Raw genomic sequence first — 23,470 nt, 5'->3', positions numbered from 1 at the left:
TTTATGCAATTAAGTGCAATTAAGTGATCGTCAAAGTAGTAATATGTAATATGTGGACTACAATTTCAGTCAAATAAGTAATATATTAAATGCAGTGAAACTAAGCCCAGGCTGGATTACTAAATTTAAACTGCATTAGTTTTAGCTTTCATGGATCTGTACACTGAGTGACTTCCCACAAACTGAAAGCTTCATATTTGAACGTCACAAAACAATAATTTTACTTTATTTCACAGAGCAAAGAGACACTGAGGCAAGAACTAAAGTCCACAATGAGTCATCAGAACACAACAATCACACACTTTAGTCTAATAACTTTAGGAGATGGGATGTGTGGAAGACCAAAACTGTCTTTATTTCATTGTTAAGGCACATATTTCTTATTAATTAGACCATTTAGTTTGCTTATTTATAGAATTTTTTTAATAACAGGTTTGGACCTCCGAGGCTGTGATTGGCTGCTGCTGTCGCATTATGTGCTGTATGTTTATTTGCAGCATTATTCTCAAAGCAACTAACAACAAAACCAAACAAGATGGAACGACAGCAAAAAATTAATGAGATACTTTGATGATCTTGAACTTTCACTCGATGTCTTCAGCTGCCAAGTGGTGTCCCTCCTGCTGACTTTTGAAATCAGTCTGGTGCACAAAACGGCACCAAGACGGGAGAAATAATCCGTCAGCTCCTGATTCTGAAAACCAGACCAGTGAACTGGAACAGAGACTTCACTTCCCATAATCCTCAGGTCTTCAGGGAGGATCTCAGCTTCCTCCTGGCGTCCTTGTGTTTTTTGCGGTACTCCTGTGGAAACGGACAGAAAAGCGTAAATATCTTTATTAAAACTTCCTGATTTCAGTTCAGGCCTCCTTTCAGTTTGAGGTCGATATTAAGCAAGGTTCATTTTCTTTAACACATACAAAAAGGGGAATATATAATTATAAGGAGAGTTGAAAAACAGTTTCTTAAACCATACGTGTATTTAGATTAGAGAATGTGTGGCAGAATCTGTAAATTCCCTTTACCAACCAATATGGAAGTAACTCTCTGTTTGAACTGCTAGCTTAGCATAGCAAGGTTTCAGCAGAGGCATTGGAGAGTGACCGAGGGAGGGAGGAAACACGGATCAACACTGTGGACTAGTAGCTTACTAGAAGGAGAAGTGGTCAAGGAAGAATGGGACATTTCCTTGTACTCACAGGTCAAAGAGCACAAGCAAACACCAGATGTGTTGTTGGTCTACTGCACATAATTACTGTTTTTTCCTCCATAAAAAGGCGAAGAACTGCTGTCACAATGAAAACTACACACCAACATCAACCCATAGAGTGATAAAAATGACCGACAAACCCAAAACTGTTTAGCAAGAAGTCCCTCAAACATATTTTGATACCGCCTGAAGATGTTCAGCGTACCTGTCTGAGCTCGCTCCTCCTCTCCTCCCACTGCTCCCTCTGCTCCTCCAGCTGAGAGGGACGACAGAACAACCTGGGACCCTCTGATGGAGGAAAAGACGCACGAGAAAAGCCTCATCAACTTCAGGGGAACATTTAAATGAATCCCATAAAAATGTGTTTTCATATTGTCATCCTACCCGTCAGTCTGCTGTCACCAAGGTAGAAGAAGAAGAGATCCGTCTTTGAAGGCGTCTCCTCTCTGTGAACACAAACAGACAGAGTTTAGTATCTTCCTGAAACAATTACATCAACTTCATGCAGTGATTTTTCGGGTGTATGGAGGTCTGAAGGAGCAGGTTTTTGTCACTTTTTTCAAAGCTTGATGATTCGTTACGTCTCATCCTCGAACAAGTATTCGATTCATTCACTAATTCAAGACTAATCAATAATGATCGTAAATACATTGACTGTAGATGTGATCAAGTCATACAATATACCTTGTAAAAATACCTCATATCTTTTGTATATTAATCTTATGTTAATAATATTGTGAAATATGACATTATTTAGGCTTTAAATAAGCTCAGTGCACTGTGATATTATTCATCTCCGTTATGTTTGTGTATTTTTGTAAATTGTGCAAATAAACTAAAACTTGTTTGAAGCAAACTAATTTAATTAACTTGAATTAATCTTCATTGTTCTCACTCTGTGGTTTTAGCGGTGACGTTGCTTTGCTCCTCCTCCTCTTCCTCCTGCTGCTGCTGCTGCTGCTCCTCCTCCTCTTCCTCCTCCTCTGAGCTGCTGTCTTGGAAGCGCAGGTCTTGTTGCCATGAGACCTTTGGCGCCTGGATGCTCTCTACTTTGTACTCCGCTGGAAGAGAGATTTTAAAAAGAATTAGGAAACCCAAATCTTCCCTCTGAGAGTGTGAGATAAACATCTGACGTATGAACCTACCCGTCTCTCCACTTCCTGTTTCTGTGTCGTCCTCAAAGAAGGAGAATTTGAATCCGGACGCCTCCTCGTTCTCTGCTCCGGGATCAGCTGAGAGGAGAGACGACTGAAGGGTCGGCTGTTCTTCCTTTCCTCCTCCTTCTTCTTCTTCTTTCGCCTCTTCCTCTCGGTCCCAGTTCGTCTCCTCGTCTCCTCCTCCGGCGACGTCCTCGTCCTTCGTCTGACCGAACACGGCCTTCAGGTCGCCGGACACGTCGTAGTAGATCTCCTTCGAGACCTCCGGAAGCTTCTGGGCCTCCTCCCTCTTCTTCCTCCTGGCCGCCTTGCTGTGAAGACGACAGATAACATGACCGTTTTACTGGAGAACATTTAGAGCTGATGACGGAGACATGATACAGTCGAGTACTTTTCAATGTGAAGACTTTAATATGAAATGACAAGATCAACTTTAAATCAGTTAATTATGTACAACTTGTTGTCGTTAGTATTTCATTCTGTTGAGGGCTCTTTGCTGCTCCTGCATTCGACATTATTGTTCAGTATCTTTTTTTAAACATTAAATTTAGTTATAGAAGTTTTTTCTTACATTTGATTGTGTTCTAGAATCACTTGAGAATGGACTAAATTTTTTTAGTTTTTTTCTGCAAAACATATACCCAATATTGTAGTTACAAAGGAATGTTTTTCTCTCATTTTACAATATATATTTAAAGAGTACTGCATTGATGAAGCATTGCAGTTCTGATACTCTATACTCTAAAATAATCAAAATCGATGCAGGACAATCAAAATGACTGTCTGTCTTTTCTATTCCCTGCTTTTCTTACGTCAAAACCTGTCACCTAAAATACTCGAGCACCAAATGAATAGTGCCCAACATGTTCTCTATTTCCTCCTGTTTGAGTACAATGTGCTACAAACTACAGTAATAAACTACAGAAACTACAGAAATAAAGTATCCATCTATCCACCTGTTTTAGGAAATGACGAAGCATTTCTTAGATTAAGTTTGAGTGTCACAGACGGGGCCGGGAAGTCACTTCATGGGATTTGTTAACAATAACAAAAACAAACTATAGCCTCAACCTTTAATGTGGATCGGTGAAGTCTAGCCAATATGTTATCTGGTTATTAAGATCAATAACGGTGCAGATCCAGAATCAATGGATGAGTTCATGGTTTCTGTGTTCGTACCTCTCCTTCTTGGTTTCATCTGTTTTGGTCTCAAACGCAGCGTGTTCCTCTCGGCTCGGGTCGTAATGCAGCGCCGAGACGTCTCTGCAAACACACACATTTAGATTTATTTGATTAATTCTCTATTAAATATAAAACGTTCCCGTCAGACTGAATGTGTGAGAGTTCACGTGGCTCACCTGAAGGTCTTGGCCTTGACGGCCGTCTTGCCGCTGTGTGTTTGTTGGCTGCTGCCGAGGACGCTCTGCAAGATCGACAGGTTCTTCTTCCTCTCCTCCTCCAGAGCCTCCTCTTCCTCAGTCACGCTCTTCTTCTTCTCTGAATCACAAACAGTCGCGTTATTCACCAGGAAGAAGAAGCAGGACGAACAGCATTTCACACCAACGGCCATCAGACGTAAATAAAACCAAATGTGCTTCGCATCACAACGACAGATAAGACACACAAATGTCAGCTGAAGAAGTGAGCAAGCGTGAAACCTCACAGCATCGTACTGGTTCAAATCCCGTTTGACGTCCTTTAGATTTTAACAACCTTTTATCTTTCCAACAAACTGTATACTGTGACAGGCTCCAGAATTCAATTCAATTTCAAAACAAAATGAGATCAAAAATGTAATAAAAATAACTTTTGAAAACGAAAACTACGACAAAAATGTGTTAAAATACGTCAACGTGTTAAACGAATCGATGTGAAAGACGGACGAATGGACCGATAAGCTAATTACTGTTTTAATGTGAAGTCTAGCGCCTGAATGCATCTGTGGAGTCACACATTGAGTCCTCCTGATTGGTTGAATTGTATCCTCCACCATCCCAAAAAATGATCAGTCGCACTAATCAGCATCACCAGTAACTTTACGTTTCTGGAAGTAAAGTTAGCGAACGTTAACGATACTTGGAAGTAAAGAAACATCATCCTTTCTTCATCGCTGTCTTTGACCTGCTGTTCTACAGACACTGAACCCCCCCACAGCCTCACCTGACTTCTCCTCCTCCTCCTCCTCCTCTTCATCCAAGAAGCGAGAGTCCATTCGAAATCGCTCGTCTGTCCCGAAGCGAGACTGAAGCGCCATCAGCTGGACATCACACACACACACACACACACACACACACATTTATGGGTTTGCATTTGAATAAAACGAATATTTAAGCTTATTTATTTAAGCTTAGGGAGCAGTATATATGTATACACATATACACACACTCTCTTTCCTCACCTTCTGTCCAACTCGACCTTCAAACTGAGGCCTGACGTCAAACCTGCTGCCATCCTCCTCTTCATCACCATCCTCCTCATCCTCGCTGCCGCCAAACAGCTGAGGGACAGACGGCTTCACACGCACCTGACCCCCCCCCCCCCCACACACACACACACACACACACACACAGTAGATTTAAGGTTTCATGTCACTTTGTCAAATCTTTGGGTGAATAATAATGAATAAATAAAAAAGGCATTTATAAACTCCTCACTCACCTTTCCTTTGGTTCTTTCCTTCTCACTGACTGCTGCCTCGTCCTCTGATTGGCCGTCCTGGGACAGCGTCTTCTTTGGCCTGACCTCTGAGGTCGTCTGCTGCTCGTCTTCATCATCATCATCATCAGAGCCAAAGACGATGTGTTTCCCTGCTCCTGCCTTTGGAGCATCCTAACGGAGACAAATACCGTGTGAGCGCTAACGTTCTCTTCGTATTCACTGGATGTGTTGAAACACAACTGATTGCTCGTAAGGGTAAAATATCGACGAAATATGGAGCCAATAGGAGGCTTTTACCCACAATCCACCTCCAGTGAGTCAGACTTAAAGGGCTTTATATTTGAAATCAGAGTTTTTCCTTTATCTAAGAGAGGAGGTCTTATGCTGTGCAGAATGTGAAGGCCTCTGTGGCAAATCTGTGATTTTGAGCTAAACAAATAAATTGAAAACTAATAGAAGTCGAACCCACAAAGATCTCAATTAGAGGTTTGTGATGCAAACTTTGTTAATCTGTTTTGTTTCCTAAACTATATTAATCCAAGGAAAAGATTCAGCTCAGGTTTAACTAATTAGTTTATATTGTATTTACATTATAAATTCTAAAATATGTCCGTTGGCACAATCCAGACCCCACAGCCTCAACCCAAAGCTAACCCTGAACCCATTAAGGCCAGATCTGAACCCTCAAACAGCCCTTTAAGGAGGAGAGGACTGGACTAAACCCTCAGAGGTTAAACCAGACCCTCTCACAGGTGAACACCCACCAGGTTGGACAGAGCTCCCTGGATGAGCTTCTTGTGATCTTCAGCCTCTTTCTGTCTCTGCTGGACAGCAGCCAGCCTCCTCATGTTGGTCTTCCTCTGACGCTCCTCTTCCTCCTTAGCTCCTAACGGCACCCGGGCAGGAGTCTGCTTCTCCTCCTCCACCTCTTCTTCGCTTTCCTCCTCCTCCTCTTCGCTGGAGGACTCACTGTGAGGAGCAGGGGGAGCATTTTCTTGCTCGTCTTCTTCGGCGGAAGAGCTGGACGACGAAGATGAAGCTTTAGCTTTAGCTGTAAGACAAGTCTGATCAGCCTTCATCCTCTCCTCCTCCTCTTCACTGCTAGAGGAGGAAGCTGTCTCAGCTTTCTTAGCCATGTTCTTCACCACCTTCTCCTTTTTCTCCTCTTCTTTTTCTCTTTCCTCCTCCTCGCTGGAGGAGGACTCACTGTGAGGAGTAGAGGGAGGTGCTGCTTTCACAGCATCTTTGGTCAGCGCTCTGGTTCCCTGGAATGCGGGCAGCGGCGTTGACACTTTGACGGCTTTTGTTTTCTTCTTCTTCTTCTTCTGCTGCTGCTCGTCGTCGCTGCTGTCCTCCATGATGGCGGCGAGGATCTCCTCCGGCGTGGTGCCTTTCTTGGGTGCAGGTCGTTCAGAAGAGCCGGCCGTGAGGTTAGTTTCCTGTCCAGAGGATTCCTCAGCTAGCTTCTGTAGATCAGCCAGGGAGATCTCCAGACGAGTGACGTTAGAAAACATGGCTTCATAGTCAGAATCTGAGCTGCAATCAGCCGATTCTAACTCCTCCTCATCTTCATCTTCTTCATCTGATTCTGAGGAAGGGAGACTCACTACAGGGAGGACTTTCATCTTCTTACTCTGGTTCTGAGAACTGTGTTCACCAGACGGTTTCCTGGAGGCGACCTCTTCTTCAGCACCTGACGAATCGTCCTCTTCCTCTCCAGCTGTACTTTTCTTCTTCTTCATCTTTCTCTTCCTGTCGTTTCCTGAGAGCTGTGCTGGAGCTTGTGGAGTGGATCTCTGCTGCGGTGGAGGAAGAGGAGGCTTCCTGGAGGCGAAGAGTTCATCTGTGTCTGCGGAGTCGTAATCATTCTCGTCTTTGTGGTCTGGACCTCCTGGAATCCCAAAGAAGAGCTGGTTTTTGCACAGTTTGTCACATTTTGACAGCTTATTTAAAAGAGTTTTTTGTCAGATACATCCTGAGGTTCAGGGAATAAATTCACAAACTTTCATAGAACTACGAGTTGGTCCTTAAAAAACCAAAATTATTATAACCTTTCCTTGAATTCTTAAAAAAATGTTTCTTATATTATCTCATAATCTTATATTATCTTTTACACATTATTTATATCATATATATATATATAGATATTTATCAATACATATATTTTCTGTATTTGCCGAGGTATAATTGAATCAGATTTTTCAGAAGCTCCTCTACAAATTCAAGTTCTCAAAAAACAGAAACATGTCCGTTACCTTTCCACCCAGACTTCACCAAGTAGTCGAGTCCGACTACTTCCAGCTGATCCTCCTCCTCCTCCTCCTCCTGCTGCTGCTGCAGTGCAGCATGGGAGGTGTTCTGGGCCGTCACCATTTTGTGGATTTCCTCGTCTGAATCGATGTCCCAGTCGGTGGAACGTGGCGTCCTCCTCTGAGCCAGCCTGTGGTTCGTCGGTGGTTGGTCTCCGTTGGTGAAGCGACGAGCCTCGGTGTGATCGACGGAGACAACAGTCTTAACTCTAAGAAGAGAAGGACGAGGAGGAGACCTGCTGATAAAACACCTCAAGTTACTGTTCAGCTTAATACAGAAATACTTAATAAATAAAGTGTTCTTCACCAAACTTCACATTATAAATAACAACACAGTGGTTGTGGATTAAGATGACCTAAACTAAGTTAAGTAAAAATCACAATTACAGACTGGAGTCCTCATCTCTGCTGTATTCTTACACTGAATATACAGGATACAGTATCTGTGACACAAAACATATTTGAGGCTGATAAATCAAAAAAGATAGATCCAAAGAAATCCATCAGTTTCTATATTAAATCTAATATTCTTTCATGGATACGACTGTGAAAACCATCACATCTTTACCCGGCTCCGCCTTCAGCATTGTGGGATTTGACCACGTCCGTCCGACTCTTCTTGCGTCTCGGCGGCTCGTACGGGGGGAACTCTCCCCGCCTCTTCTTGCTGATGTCATCGTCTCCTCCCTGCTCCTCCCAGGTGAGCTGGGTGACCGGTGTGTGCTGCTCTACGGTGGACCGGTCCAGCTTGCGGATGTTGTGGCTGTATTTGGACGGGTCGTAGTTCACCGTTCGAGCTCGGCTGCCTTTCTGACACTTGAGCTGCAGGACGGGGAGAACTCGCCCGAATTTACTGACGACCCAGTCCTGAAAACCAGAGCACCCAGAGGACAGTCAACACCTCCAGCCTCACACATGCTGCTGCACATCACACACAGAAAATTACCCTTAATTGTGCAAAGAAGAAGTTTAGCTTGGGCTCTACTGGATGTAGCGTCTACACAGAAACAGGAGATGACTAGACCTTGTGTCCCGGTACTTCGGTCCCCGGCACCGCGGCCTTCATGGTGAAGTTGTCCACGCCGGCTTTGCTCAGCGAGTCCAGCATCTTCTGCCTCTCGTCCTCCACTTCAGGCTGCTGGAGGCGCTGCTCCTCCGCCGTCTGCCGCTCCTCAGCCAGTCTGAGACACAAACACCACCAACGCACCGGGATCAGGAAGAATCATCATAGATCATCAGTGTGTGGTTCAGGGAGCTGGAATATTTTCCTATGATTTAATATAATCTCCGCTTCTGAAAGGAGACACTTTACCCTCAAGAATCTCTGGAATCTATTTAAATGAATCCCTCAGAACTACTGATCTATTTTGGAAAGATAAATCTTTTTCCCTTTTCCTAAGTTTGGTGTTGATCAGAACCTGAAATTGTTAACAGTGAGTGCACATTGTCACGCACCAATCACCAAGCCAAATTCCTTGTATGTGTAACGTACTTGGCAGTAAACCGGTTCTGATTCTGATCCTTCTTAATGTGTTTTTTTACACCAGCGTACAAAATCTCAGACAGAAATCGTTTGTCAAGTAAAAATAACAACTGTTCTCTGGTTGCAGCTTCTCCAATGTGAGAATTTACTGCTGTTTTCTTTTTTATATTATTGTAAACTTTGAACAAGTGTTTGGATAAAAACAGGCATTAAAGAGGCCTCCTTGGACTCTAGGAAATTAAGGCAACAACTTTTTTAGACATTTTTTAGACAAAAACTATTTATATCCACTGTGAAAATAAAGCTCAGATTAGTCGATACTGAGGGTAATTGTTAGTTGCAGCCCACTTAAAATAAAATTGCCTGATTTATAAATATGTGAACTTCCTCTTGTCCCACAGTCAGAAGACTTTCATGGTGAGGTGAACATAACTGCACCTGTTCAAGAAACTCTCCTTGGCTGTTTCAATCTGCAGAGTTCCTCCTTTCCATTTGGATTTGTTCAGCACCGTCATACCTGAAGAGGAAACACACTGATGTCAACATGACGATACAACACAAGCTCTGATGTCAGTTCTGCTGAAAGGAAAGTAACACGAAACAAATCCTCCTGTTTGAATCAATTTACAGAAACCTGATCTATGAAGAGTGTTATCTCCTCACACTGACGGTGTTTTCTCCTGTTGAAGGCTGAATGATACTAAAGGACATGTTCAGATGTTTGGCTCAGTTCACTTACATTTCTTCAGGTCGGCGTCTGAAATGTTGATGTTAATGTAGCTGAAGGTTTTATAAGGAACACCTGCAGGAGAAGAACAAGAGTCAGAACACACACAATGGTCACTGAGGAATCTCAACAAAAGTAATTATCATCATGGCCGTCTGAGTGTTTGGACGTCTCACCGTCGTCGTCCCTCCTGGTCCGGACCTCCACGTCCTCCACATCTCCAAACTTTCCAAATCGATCCTTCAGATCCTTCTGGGTGACCGAGTGGCTCAACCCGCCGATGTACAGCCGCTTCATAGCTCCGATTCCACGACAACACTGTGCGGACAACAAACAGAAGGGGTCAGGTACTCATCAATGCACCGTGCACGGGGGCTGACTTTATAGGAACACACAGTGTCAGAAAAGTTTGATTGATCAATGTTGAGTTTAATTTATCAACAAAACACTGTTAACTTTACTTCAGGTTCTCAACTCTGATGATTTGCAGCCTCAGTGAAAACTGAATATATTACATTCTTTGGTCAATATTTTGTACATTCCATCCTCTTCATTTTAAACACAGTACAGCTCTTTACATTTAAAAAAAAGATATACTTTAAATGTTTTTTACATATATTTTTAGATCTATTATTCTTGACTTTTGCAGTACTGGTTTCCCTTCTTATTCTATATTACTATTTGATTGTGACAGTTAAAATACCATGGCTAATGCCTTCTATGTCAAAACCTACTTGGCAAAAAAACCTGTCTACTTCTGATTTATGGTTTTTGGACTGATTCCTACTGATGACAGCTCTGATAAACATCACTAACATTTGTGCAGGAGTGTAGGTTGTTTCTCTCTCTGTCAGCTCGAAGGGATCTGCACTCTTTAGGTTTATACAACACTTTAAATTGATTATTAAACCACAAACTATATCCTACTAAATGACCATACAGTTGAATTAACAAACCTCTTTAACATAAAAAACATTATAACGGTCATGGCTAATTGCAGAGCTGTTGTTAGACTGCATTAGCTGTAGCAAGGTGGACCTCATTTTTTTTAAGCGACACAAATTAAACAAGAAGAGATCCACATGATCACAACCATAGTCCCTGTGTGGACAGTTTACGATATAAAGAGGAAAATAAGTAAGTAAAACAACGACTAGTGGACTTCAACGTTTCCATGCAGCTCAGTGTGTTTAGTGGAGCTAACGTGAGGTGAGTGTGAGCCAGCAGCCAGTGAGCAGCCAGAGACAGTCCTCGTGCAAAATCATACTACACACAGAGTCTAAATAAATGAATACCTCTAAATAATCTAATTTATAACAGAGCTGGTAGAGTTATCACGATCAAATGATCGGTTGCGTTTATATAGATAAAAAACAAAACAAATGTTTACCTCACATGTATCCAAGTGGTGTTCCCTTTAACTCTGTCCGGGGCTGCAATGCAATCCTGCCGACTTTCCCTTCCGCGCTTGTTTCCGCAGAGCTGAAAGGTTCCGCTGTGTGATATTCAGCTTTAGAAAAAAATAAAAATACGCAAAAAGGTTGCCAATACGATCATTTATGGAAATGTTTAATTATCTTGGTTATCCGTGTGGAAATTTAAAAAAAAAACTCCATTTGCTCAAAACCGCCGTAATCATTCTGGACCGTCACAGCTGTTAGAGTTACGGGGGTGTCTCATAATTTGTTAGCTTATTATTTATTACCTATTAACAATAATACATCAATAAATGTAACAAGTGTACTTTTAAATTAATTATATCTAAACATTTGCAGTATTTGTATCAAAATAGAGGCACGCAGTCTCACCCTTCTTCAGAAATAGTTTATCCCACCCCCCTCCGACACGTGGAAAGTGGGAGAGTCCAGAGGGCGCGAGGCTCCAAACTGTTTTGGTTGTCAGAGAGAAGAAGAATCGAGAATCATTCAGGTAACGTTAATGGAAATAAGGGTTTAATACAGAGCTTTTAAGTTACTTTTATTCAAATAAGTCGACACTATAACGAAGAAGAATACGGTAAGTTAACGTTAGTCATGACAGTTAAGTCTAACTTCACCAAGGGCATTTTATTTTGTTGTTAAAGTCAGCATAATTTTAGTTAATTAACGCTAGTGTTTTCAGTTATTCTGGTTGTTTAGACCTCTTCTCAGGGAGAAGGGAATTTATTCAAATATAAGAATTATAAACGTGTTATTTATTTATCCCACTTTAACAGGTTTAATAAAGCTACCGTGAAACTCAGGAAGATGTCAACAAATTAGTTGATACACCTCCACAAAGTCCTGAGAAGAAGTCTAATCAAGAGAAACTGAAAACACCTGTGTACCTGAGACTGTATATAAGAAGGATATGTACAGGACTGTAACGTTAAACACGTTTAACTTATCATCAGACCTGTGGTGGAATGTAAATAAGATACTGTACTTAAATGCAATTATGAGCTACTACTTTATTTTAGTATCTCCATTTTATGTCACTTTGTACTTCTACTCCTCTACTTTCTTCTCTACCAAATTACAGCTGAAGTTACTTTGCAGATTCTGATTAATAATGCAGAATATAAATCAACTAATCAATTACTATATCTTTTGTTAAAGATTGAGATTCCCAGCAGCATATAAAGTAGTTGAAATTAGCTCCAACTTTTCTAGCTTCAACATTTGTAACATTAATTCATCACTTATTATTATTATAATATTATATAATATTATTATAATATTATATAATATTATTATAATATTATATTATTATTATTATTATTATTACAGTAATATGATATAGATTCTTCTAAAATGGGCCATTTTACATAATGAGCAATTTTACTGTTGGTACTTTAAGCATATTTTGATGCTAATACTTAGTATTTATACACTGTGGTATTACTACATAAGTAAATAATCTGAATACTCCCCCCACTGTACTACTTTTTTATGCTGCTCTCTTCACCCATTGAAACTTCCAAATGTTTGTTTGTCCTTCAGGATGATGGAGAAGATGAGTGAAGAGAACACGGAGGAGGTGACGGTGCTGGAGGCTCAGATTGAGCTTCTTCAGGCTGAAGTTTTAGCGTTGCGGCGCCAACAGAAGGACGACCTCAAGGACATAACGTTTGACTTCAGAGGACAGATGCAGGATGCCATGTGAGTGTCGTTTTTATTCATGTTTAAATCTCTCTTACACCATCTTTCACTGTTTTAACCTGTAGCATTTCCCCCACATACAACTGTACATCTTAAAATCTAGTCTTCCTGCCTACTTTGAAGTAAACCTGGGCATTGCAAAGGCTCGTGGGCTATCATGAGAGTCACTGAACAGTTTGTTGTCCGTCTCCACAGGTCGTGTATGTGTGGACAGAGACGAGGAGACGAGAAGGAGACGGTGCTGTCCAGGCTGAAGGAGGTGGTGGAGGAGCTGGAGGAGGATCTCAAGCTACAGACACAGAGGAATGGCATCAGTCTGAACAGCTGCACCACAAAGACTCTGCAGAGCAGTAAGAGCACAGTGTTCTCTGATGTGTTATAGACTAAATGATTAATCAATGAATCAGCAAAATAACCAGGAGCACAGCTACATGCACAGGATATTATTCCCATTATTTACTAGACTATACTATTTATTATAGCATTAATACAGTTTAGTACCTTGTTCCCATGCTTAATATTATCATGGCCATACATCAAAAAAAAATGTATTTGAATCATTACCAAGCGTGAATCACATCCTGGTGGTTTCACACTATTCCACTGATCGACAGTTGGCCGCAGTAATGGGCCAAGAAACGTGGGTCCTTCGTAGTGTAATAATGTACTTACACTGGCGTGTGTTTGTGTGTACTAGGTGGCAGAAAGCTGGTCCAGCAGCTCTGTATATCAGGTCACTGCTCTGAACTGGTCTTCCAGGTGGAGTTCCAGCTGTCTGAGGTCAAGGTGAGTCATTTAATTGTTTAAATAATGTGTTGAAGAGACAGAGAGTCTCTGGTCCACAGTGGCCACCATTCGTCCCCTCGCCAAGGCACCGGACAAGTGGAGTTGATCGATTGTAGCTTTTAGCCTTTTTTAGCCTCTGAAAAGAGGGACAAAAGGAACGTTTAAAAAGGTTCCGGTAACACACTCAACAGAATTAATGCTGATGATGCGTCCAGCCAGCAGAGGGTGACAGAGGCCTGTGTTTAGTTGTTCACTGATGGAGGGGTCAATGGCACACTTGAGATTTAAGTAGCTCCACTCAGACCTCAGCAGCAGCTGTCAGGCATGCAAAACAATAAAAAAGAATCACTGTGAGGTCTTAAATGTCATCAAATCATCAGACCAAACGGCCTCAGAGGGAAAGTACAGTGTGAGGTGCTATAAGGTAAAGTCACGCCAACGGCAACAATCGGGACTACAGATGAAAAATAGCCTCTTGGCTAACTCTGGCTCATTTACAGGAATGTTTTATTATTGTGCACTGTCTCGACCAAATAAGCAAACAAAAAAACTGATCACATTTTAGGTTTAGATGTCACCTTCAAAGTAAAAGCTCTCATTTAAAAATTGTATTTATTTTATGGCCACTACCACTAAGTAAGTTCATATTAGAGAAGTGTCTCAATTCTACATTTTACATGTCTCCTCTTAGTGTTCATGTAAAAGAGAAGTTTCTCTAAATAGAGCTGTGAAATCCTTTGAAATATGATGCTCAAGTTTCAGTAACGATCATTTTATCTGTACCTTATTCTGAGAAATATAAACATGTTTTTCTGTAAAACTCTTTAAATCTTTGTCTAAACACAAGCGGCCGTACATGATCGTTAAATAACTGGAAACATGATTTGAATCAGGAACTATCTGATCAAAACATACATTATTTTTTTTAAGAATCTGATCAGACCTTTGATGCCAACTTTAAGTATTACATTTTTTTTTTTACCAAAAAAGGTTTGAGGTTTCGAAACATAGCTTTACCTTCAGGCCTGTTCAAGGCACGTTTTAATGACCCCTTGACATCAGCTGATACTGTAAATGTACAGAAGTCTTCTGGTTTTCATTGTGACTGGATCAACCAGCAGAACAGCTGGTTTCATTGAAGAAGTGTCATTAAAATGAATTCTATTGTTTCTGCTCTGAAATCTTGACTTGTTTTGAAAATACATTTTTTGTAAACAGTCCTTTTTGTAAACAAACACTCTCTTCTTACTCTTTATTATAGTTTGTTTAATACTTGCTTTTTACATTCTAACATACTGTGAGCTAGTACAACTTACAGTAACCGAAAACTGTTTTGTCAGTGTTTCTTTTTTAGATACGCCAAACTAAAACCAGTGCAGTCTGATGAAACAGTCCTACAATAAAAACTGCCTTCATGAGGCTTATAAAGTTCATTCAACTATGTTTTTACTGCACTTAATTTACCCACATGCAACATGAATCAGCAGCTCTGAATGTCTTGTCTCTTCCTGCTCACTCTGCTGTCTTATCTTCTCAGATCATGTACAGATCATGTACACACACAGGCTTCATTTGACAATACGTCATCATTCATCACTGCACTGATGAAGTGACTCTGAGTCATTGATTGTGCGTTTGTCCTGCAGGAGGGTTCAGGATGTGAGCGGACGATCAGTGATCTGAACGTGGTGATGGACGCCAGCGACCTGCAGAACTTCAGCAGTTTCCTGTCTGGGTAAGAACTGATGATGCAGATTGATGTGAAGCTGATCTGAAAAGAACATCTTACTCATCACTCCTCCCCGTGTATTTATGTCACATCATCTCCAATCACCCTTCTTCTGTCTGTGAGTTGTCGCATTAATCTGGAATCAGAATCCACTTTCTTTTGTTTAGCAATTTTATTGGTTCTCCATTAAACCCACCGTACATGTTTGCCGCGTAGGAAATAAAAAAGTATAACATGCAGGAACAGCCGCATCATTCAAATTATTACAGTTGTAAAAGGTTCCACCCCAACCCTCCCCATTATACCCGTAAATCCAAAATTTCACAAGAATAGTTTTTACAAACAAGAATTACAGAAGAAGCACATACAAAGAATCGGCTTTAGTGGCCAAGTAACACATACAACAAAAACATTTAATGGACCTTTTCTTCAACAACAAACCTTTTCAGAGTGAGCAACCTCTTGGTAATGGTATTTACCTTAATGATCGTTGATTACTTGTTATAATCAACATTAATCAATCAAAGGAATTGTGTAAAAATGCATCTCTAGTCCATTTAAAGTTACAATCTCAAAGATCTCATTTTTGTTTTCTTTTGCGGTGATTAGCAGTAATAGCAGGTGTGTTTGTGCCTCTCACTTCTCTGAGATTCAAACGTTGTATGAATTTTTACCGGGAATGTTGCCGTAGACACCCGGTTCATAATACTGCAAAGGGCTTTCATCAGAGAGCCATGAGCTCAACCATTATTGTGTTACCTCATTCTGCGATATAGTGACCCAACATGCTTTCAATAAAGGAAAATCTTTACGATAACCTTAACAGACTGATTTCATTCCTGGTAAATCAGAAGTAGAGAAAATAAACCCCGGTCGTATGAATTCATGTCCCTACTCGGCTAAAGTCACGCTCGTGTTCAGACTAGTGCCTTTTTAAGACGCGTAAAGCCTCAAAACTCACATGTGGGATATGTGCTGAGGTATTTTATATCGTAGAAATAACACCTTTGTGATACACTGGATTGCAAACTGTGAGCCAGACCTTAACGTCAGTGATGGACGTCACATAACTGATGCACTTGAATCCCTGCAGTCAGTCTCCAAATCCTGAAACCAGAAGAGTGGAGGCCGTTGTAGCAGAATAATGTCTATGGTTTTGGAACCACATGTTCCTCTGTCTCGTATCGTGGCTTTAATGTTCAGGTGTCCACATACTTTTGGTCTCGTGGAGCATTTAGTCGGTTAAAATGAACTTCATCATGTGGGAGTCAGGTATCGGACTAATTGGTGCGTTATGACTGGTGTTTGGACTGAAACCCAGTGGCCAGTGAGTTGTCATTTATGCAGCTCTACATATTTAATATTATTATGAAACTGTCCGTTTAGTTTAACTCAAGTATTTATTAAAAGTAGAAGATCTCAAACTGAAAACAGCTGAACCGCCTCACTCCCACATCCACTGTTCTCACTCAGTCTCTTTACTCACGAACAATACGCCTTTCTCACGGCACTAAATGTAACTGATTACATTCAGAATGGCTGCATTCCATTTAGGTGTGCTGGTTTACTGGCACACCTACCTCCAGATGGTGCACAGCCATCACTGGTATTAGTTACACCTGTTCTTCTCCTGCGGTGGCTGTTAAATATCTGGGCTCAATCAGGTCTGTTGAGGTTTACCGAGTGAGGTCTGGAGCTTCAGTCACCGGTTCATTTCTACCAGGCGGTTTATACACTGCAGGGATCGTGTTCACTGTGGTCGAAGCTAGTGGATCACAAATTACATCTCAGTTTCGTCTTTAATCTGAATAGCTAAGCTGTGTAGTGAGCAGACATTCTACTGTGAAAGGTAAAACCTCCTTCAGCGATAGTGACTTCAGACATAAATTTAAATATTTTTTGCCTCTTCAACTGTCAACTGTCAAGGGTTTTTAATAACACTTACCTAAAGTCTTATCACAAAACGGTAATCTAGCTCTTCTAGGAGCCCTATTAATATAACTAGAAAACCAAAAACTAATTTAGTCGCTCCGCGAGCCAACTTACCGGTTCAACCTACAACAAAAGTTCACCCCTTTCGATTTTTGGGCAAAATCGACTGAGACCTCCTCAACATGCACCACCCACAGTGAACTCAGTGTTTGTCCTTCATTCTCCCATGAGGAGATCAGCTCCAGGTGTGTGGCTTCCCAACACCTGCTCCCAATACTGTCATCTGGGAGTGGGCAGAGCCACCTCCCATTACTCTGCTCCTTCAGGGCCGCACAGAACAATATGTCTGCCCCACTTCCATCGTTGTTTATGAACAGAAAATAAGTGTACCAGCTGGTGAGCTGAGCTCATGTGGAGGTCTGCTCGTGATCCGCTGCCCTCGAGGATTTCAGCTGGCGTAGTGTCACAAACTTGTTTTATTTGTCTCACAGACTCAAAGTCTGAAGACTCTGAGAACCAATCATCTTAGCCAGCTTTTTACAATGAGGTCCTACATTAACATGCAAGTTTTTTTCCATGTATTTCACATGATAGCTTTCTGTGTTTGTGGTTTTTCTGACCTCTCAAGAGTTTAAAGTGTGTAGAAAAAAAAGGTGATCTGTTGTATTTCTGTACAGCAGTTTTAGGATGTTTTCAGGGCAATGCCACTGTCACACACATCGGAACAAAGTGCACCCACACAGTCCTGATGAAGCAGATTATCTATATTTTTAACAGCCTCCAACAGAGCTATTTGAGTCATTTTAACCACCACAGTAAATGTGTTTAATTGCTCAGGTGCGTTTTCTGTCCCGATAACACACAGTCTGCCAGAAAGCGTCTGTTCTGTACAGTTGATCTGCACCACAAGAGCAGAAGTCTGATTTGCTCTATATCTGAAGCCAAACCACATCTGGATTGTATGGTCCAGTCTGCAGAATCTGGCAAAAAAAGCAGATGGAAAAATACTGGAGATAATGATTCTGACAAACTTCTGCTTTCTCAGAGTCTGAGAGGGAGAGAGTCGTAGTTCTACCGTCCAAATGAGACCGATAATCTCTGTTAAATCAGGCTGGTCTGAATTGTTCAAGATAAACACTGACACTGATTTTATTGGTTATTATTATCATTCAGCAGACACGTGTTTCCACATCTGTCCTCTCGTCCCCCCTGAAGTGGTTCCTTAACTTTGTTAGTATTCAAAGTAACACCGTGACAACACAGACTGTGAAGTAAAAGTCTTCTGTCAGAGTCACACAACAGTGCTGCTGTGTGGCCACCTGCTGGCTGCTTGGCTGTCCTCACAGTCACAATCACTGTCGTCACACGTTATACTGAAGAAAACAGACGACGTCTGGATCATATAATAACGATCACTGCCTGGTTAACGGGTTTATGAGCTGCAATTGAAACACTGTTTCATACGACAACAGAAACCAAAAATGTGTGAATGAGAAGAGCTAAACGGAGACTTTGGCTGCATTACCAAACAGTTTAGCTGAACACGGAGTGTGGCCGTTGTCTTACTTTCATCCAGCTGTTTATTAGCAGTACAGTTGAGAACTCTTGTAAACCAGCAGTGGGCAAGTGACTGCGATGTGGAAACACTGTTGAAGCAGTGCATTGTGGGATGGACCTAATGGACTCAAGGCAGACTGGATTATGTCAAACGTCCTCCTGAAGCTCTGCCATGAAAACACAGTGCTGCTCTTGTCATCTGGGGATCCAAGCTGACTAAGTCACGAACCGGTCTGACCCCCCCAGCCTGCTGATCCAGGCTGTTTGTGTTTCCTGGTCCAAGGCTGATAGTGTGAAGCCAGACTGGGCTGAGGTCAGGGCAGCAGCAGGTGGTTTACTTCTAAGACTGTCGTTGCTTTAAAGACACAGATCCTTACAGTATACATGCAGATCTTCTAGACGGTGTAACTAAACTAGTTTTGCTGTGTAGTAACAATGTTAACTTCCATACTGCAGCAGGAGCATTCCTAAAATGCACTGTTACTTTGATCTCTTGCATACCAATTTTCACTGACGCAAAGCTCTTAAACAGATCAATCTGAGACTGTTATTGGTTCATCATTCAGTGAGGCACCTCAAGTGATCGGAGCATAAATCCTACAACATATATCAGGAGTAAGCTACGTGGGTTGTGTTTGAGTTTCTTCAACCAAATGATGCAAAAACTATATTCTGAAGTGACAGCCTTAATGTCTGTAGGACATCAGTATTTATTTTTCTACCAACCAAAATATGTCTAAAACGGAGCATCCAAAAGATTTTAGTCCAAGTGTTTCTTGTTTAATTTGATCTTTTTTCCGTAAACAAATCTTACTTCATCTCTGGGATGATGAACTGAAGCCACTAAAGCTTTCCAAGTCCTCACATCTCATTAGAGTCGCTGCATGATAAGGTTTTTGTTACCAGTATGGTTTAATTGGATCCACACTGAAGATGTAATCAGATGGGCATCAATCAGAGCCCAAATGAGTTCCAAACAACATCAAACCAGGGATCAATCGGTATCTCTCTCTCCGTCTCTCTCTCTTTGTGTTTTTGGTAGTGCTCCACTATATGGGAGCGTTCTGCCATGTTTCCATCAGCTCTTTGTGGAATTACAGTCATCTGGAAACTTCACCCGGCTGCCGTCTAGCCTTGGGCCCCCATGGAAAACTCTGGAAAGCCTGTAACAGAATGTCCCAGGCTCACTCAGACAAAGCGAACCAGACCAAAACACAGATTATTTTTTTACTTTACTATTGTGATATGAAGCATACGGAGTATTGGGATGCACCTTTTTTTAAAACTTGCATTTTGCAGTTTTTGGAGGATGGGTAAATGCTTGATTTACTGTGTATTTGGAGATACTATAGGTTTGAGCCCCGGCTCATCCTGTCTGTATGTCGAAGTGCCTTTGTGCAAGACGCTGAACCCGATGGGCAGGCCAGTACCTTGCATGGTGGCTGCCTGCCATCACTGGTGTGTGAATGAGAGAATGTAAAGCGCTGTGCTCGGTAAGGTAGAAAGGCGCAATTAAATGCAGTCCATTTACAAATGGTGTTAACATTGAACCCTTCAGTGAAGACTGACTGCCTCTTTTAATGACCAAATATAGTACCTGCGAAACTAAACCAGTCCCACAAACTGCAACAGTACATTGTTTTTATTACAAATAGAAATGTAAGCAGATATATTTCAGTTTTAGTCAATCCATAACGTCCTGACCGGCACTCAACACTGTACCTGATCACGTCCTGTTTGAACACAGATGGAGGACTGAAGCTGCTGCTCTGCTAACGTGCTTCATAAAGAACTAATACATTATGTGTGCAACATCATTTCAGGGTGGAGGAGAGCAGAGATCTTCTGCTGTTCTTCAGTACTCTCAGGACCTTCTCAGACCGATGTGACGACCGGCGCAGAACCTTCCAGCACTTCCAGGTGAGTGAAGACGCACCTGCACCGAAATAGACCTCAAACTGGCAGCCTCATCCTCACACACCTGCTCTCCATTAGCTGTGTGTGTGTGTGTTGTTAACACGTGATAAATAATTAGCGCCTCATAATGAGTGTGGAGGACTCGGCCAGCTTGGCAGTTTTTCTTTAGTTTTCTTTCTATATGAGTCATTTTGGACATCCCTGCATCATTTATGGGGGAGAAGATGAGTCCATCCATAATTCTTTGAGACCAGATGGTCCATCAATCAGGATCAGACGGACATAAAATGGGAACTTTATGTTGGATTTAATCTTAAACCTCTGGTTGACTCCTGCTGGGTTTCACCCTCATCCATCAGTGGAGGAGCCTCGTTGTCTTGTCCAGCGTAGAGGTCAGAGGGTCAGTCCAGAGGGACAGGGTTTCTCTTTGTTGTCTAGAAGGTACTGACATCATGTTTTATATTTCAAAACAGTCATGAAGACGCCTCCAAAAATGTCAGTTTTGTCTGCAAAGTGCTTAGATTCAGGCCGACAGAGTAGAAAACTGCAGGTCAATGGCGTAGTGTGGATTAGTGTGGGCATGGTAAACATCAGGATGGGACTTTATTGAAGAGGTTGCAGCAAAATGTCAAATAGTAAATCAAGCTGCTGAAGCAATATGGAACTGTTTCTCCTGTTTACTCTGAGAATGTAAAGTTCTGCCAAGTTGGCGGTGCTGAAGGAGGATTAACCCACATTTTCCATAATGGCCCGTGTGCTCCAAACTCTTATTTTGCTTCGGTTGCATTTTCTTCAGCGTTATTGTGGAAAACTGTAACTCCCGTTGTAACTGTTCGACTGTAGTGTGGGCAGTGCCTTGTATGCTGATTTCCACGCTTTAATGACACACAGACATAAATATGTATTTTGAGAAATAAACAAAAATACAAAACACAAAGAAGTCACATGCAATCCAGGAATCTGAACATTTGTTTGTTGCTGGTAGACCACGACATTAACCAGCCGGTCAGTGTAGGACTTGTTAGGTTCAAGGAACCTCTAGACTGTGGGGAAACCGCATGTAATCCAGCCTCTTACACAAAGAGAACCGGTTTCAATTATAAACAAAGCATTTAATACCGCTCATGCTAAAACAATTGCATAGTGGAGTACATCATTTACAGTTACACCGAATATGACCTGCTCACCCCAAATATCGTTACCACCCACCCAGTGGTACAGGAGCAAGAGAGCGGAAGTTCTTTCTCCCCCGCCTTACATAGTTCAAAAAACATCCCATAATGTCCGTAGTTCCTATTGGCTAAATCCAGCTGGCTCCTCCTCTCTCAGCCAGCTAGGACCCCCCTGGCTCGGGTGATGCTCCTTCTGCGTCCGCTGCAATTGCCTGTCTAGAAATCACTGTCTATCCCTCTGCTACTCTTTACAGTTTAATACATTCAATGACTGTCTTTTATGGCTTAACACTTCTATGATAAACATACTATATAAAGATAAGGTTTTGCAACTTTTGGCAAAAACTTCACAAGTTTCACAAGCATAGAGCTAAAGGTGCTACAAATTCTACTAAGATACACTTCTAACTACAAATCACTTGTAACTACAAATCCTAAAACACTTCTACAATTATGAATCTTCTAATTATGTATTCCAAGACACTTCTAATTATGATTTCTTAATTATGAATTATTAAACACTATTATAATTTCTTAAAGCACAGTTCTAAACCCAAATTTCCGACAGACTACAGGACTGCAGATGATGGGTGGCTACGTACCGGTTTCAAACCACACACATTCACACATGACTGTCTCTGCCCACAGATGCACAAACATGTGCAGACTCTGCAGTCAGCCGTAGGGAATGGTGTAATGCACAACTTACCAATGTTAGCTAGAGCTCTATTTATATTGTTCCGGTTTGTATCTATAGGTGACGGTTTAAAATATTCAACATCTTTCCATATTTGCCTACTGATTTAACGTATAAATATAATTGTAGTTGCAATTAAAGGGCTTACTGTAAACCAGATGTTGTCAAACTGTCCTAATGAGCCTCTGCCATTATCAGTATAGCCAATGGCTCAAATGGCCACTTTAGGCTGGTTCCAAAAGCAAGTCAATCCCCATTGACCCCCATGTTAAAATGCCCAATTTCACAGCAGAAAGAAATGTACAATTTACAGCCTGGTACAGAGAACAAACAAGTCTGTATGTATATATCCTGTAGTTGTCAGACTCACTAATGGTGTCAGGGGGTACAGAGAGATAAACAAGTCTTTTACAGTGTCCATAGCCAATTTCCCTGTTTATGACAACTGTACTGTGGTGAATTTGTATATAACTCAGCTGTTTAAATTATATTAAGGCTTAAAGTTAGGCATATTTGTGGGCATGGCTGCTTCTAGGGACAGGTTGGTGTCGAACCAGGTCGCTAGCTGCTCTCAGCTCCACCGACAATCCACCTCTTTGTAGTTACTGCCGCCCCACCTTGAGCTTCATAACAGCTCTTCAGAAACCTGTGGGTGACGTCACGGAGACTACGTCAGTATTTTACACTGTCTTTGGTTTTCTCCTAAAAGTTTCTAATGATTGGTGGAGATTGTTCACAGTGAAGATGACTTTGAAGAGGGTAAAAAAAAGTTTCAGAAACCGCAGAAAGACATCTTCACTGCTAACCTTCGGCTAGTTACAGTCACTATTGTAGCTCGATATGTCCTGATCACGTATGAAATCTCTATTTACTTTTGTAGTGGTGCTATCAACAGGTGGAATCTGAAGCTAAACTACAACAGGACTCTCATAACCACTGACAAAAACTGACTTTTCTATTGCTAAATATATGTATAAATATGTGAAGCAGCCTCCA

The 23,470-nt window shown here is 41.5% G+C and overlaps 2 protein-coding genes across 6 annotated transcripts in view; one reads left to right on the top strand and one right to left on the bottom strand.

Moving 5' to 3' along the window:
* Positions 1-196: 196 nt before the first annotated feature.
* Positions 197-11,096, bottom strand: nol8 (nucleolar protein 8). 5 transcript variants are annotated; one of them, XM_076095962.1, is made up of 19 exons: positions 10,935-10,964; positions 10,361-10,416; positions 9,721-9,862; positions 9,557-9,619; positions 9,256-9,334; positions 8,359-8,515; positions 7,903-8,201; positions 7,281-7,573; positions 5,790-6,916; positions 5,026-5,196; positions 4,766-4,891; positions 4,528-4,624; positions 3,726-3,864; positions 3,547-3,630; positions 2,356-2,678; positions 2,106-2,271; positions 1,595-1,656; positions 1,416-1,498; positions 197-804 (listed from the first exon to the last, which is right to left on the bottom strand). In XM_076095962.1, exons 3-19 carry the CDS (start codon positions 9,839-9,841, stop codon positions 745-747), a joined length of 3,450 nt encoding a protein of 1,149 aa, XP_075952077.1. In that variant the 5' UTR covers positions 9,842-9,862; positions 10,361-10,416; positions 10,935-10,964; the 3' UTR covers positions 197-744. The 5 variants fall into 5 exon arrangements, with proteins under 5 accessions (XP_075952077.1, XP_075952076.1, XP_075952078.1 ...); XM_076095961.1 differs by lacking the exon at positions 10,361-10,416 and having other exon boundaries at positions 10,935-11,096; XM_076095963.1 differs by lacking the exon at positions 10,361-10,416 and having other exon boundaries at positions 10,940-11,096.
* A 362-nt stretch (positions 11,097-11,458) lies between these two features.
* cenpp (centromere protein P) overlaps positions 11,459-23,470 on the top strand; it is an 83,420-nt gene continuing 71,408 nt past the window's right edge. Inside the window, exons 1-6 of the mRNA XM_076095672.1 lie at positions 11,459-11,473; positions 12,526-12,684; positions 12,880-13,034; positions 13,382-13,470; positions 15,117-15,205; positions 20,512-20,608. Coding sequence (XP_075951787.1) covers positions 12,527-12,684; positions 12,880-13,034; positions 13,382-13,470; positions 15,117-15,205; positions 20,512-20,608 — 588 coding nt within the window. The 5' untranslated portion in view covers positions 11,459-11,473; position 12,526. The remainder of the gene's footprint in view (positions 11,474-12,525; positions 12,685-12,879; positions 13,035-13,381; positions 13,471-15,116; positions 15,206-20,511; positions 20,609-23,470) is intronic.

Source organism: Anarhichas minor, unplaced genomic scaffold (assembly GCF_050575085.1).
Source record: "Anarhichas minor isolate MPS153535 unplaced genomic scaffold, ASM5057508v1 ptg000021l, whole genome shotgun sequence".
Classification (NCBI taxonomy): domain Eukaryota; kingdom Metazoa; phylum Chordata; class Actinopteri; order Perciformes; family Anarhichadidae; genus Anarhichas; species Anarhichas minor.
Note: the sequence above shows the minus strand (reverse complement) of the source record. Positions and strands in the feature narration are given on the sequence as shown.

Bases quoted from the DNA above. Each gene is read 5' to 3' on its own strand.
- nol8 (XM_076095961.1), bottom strand. From the start codon at position 9,841: ATGAAGCGGCTGTACATCGGCGGGTTGAGCCACTCGGTCACCCAGAAG. The intron at 7,574-7,902 runs GTAAAGATGTGA...GTGTTTTATCAG, and splicing joins AATGCTGAAGGCGGAGCCGG to CAGGTCTCCTCCTCGTCCTT. The intron at 3,865-4,527 runs GTGAGGCTGTGG...TTTGTGATTCAG, and splicing joins GGAGGAGGAGGAGAAGTCAG to AGAAGAAGAAGAGCGTGACT.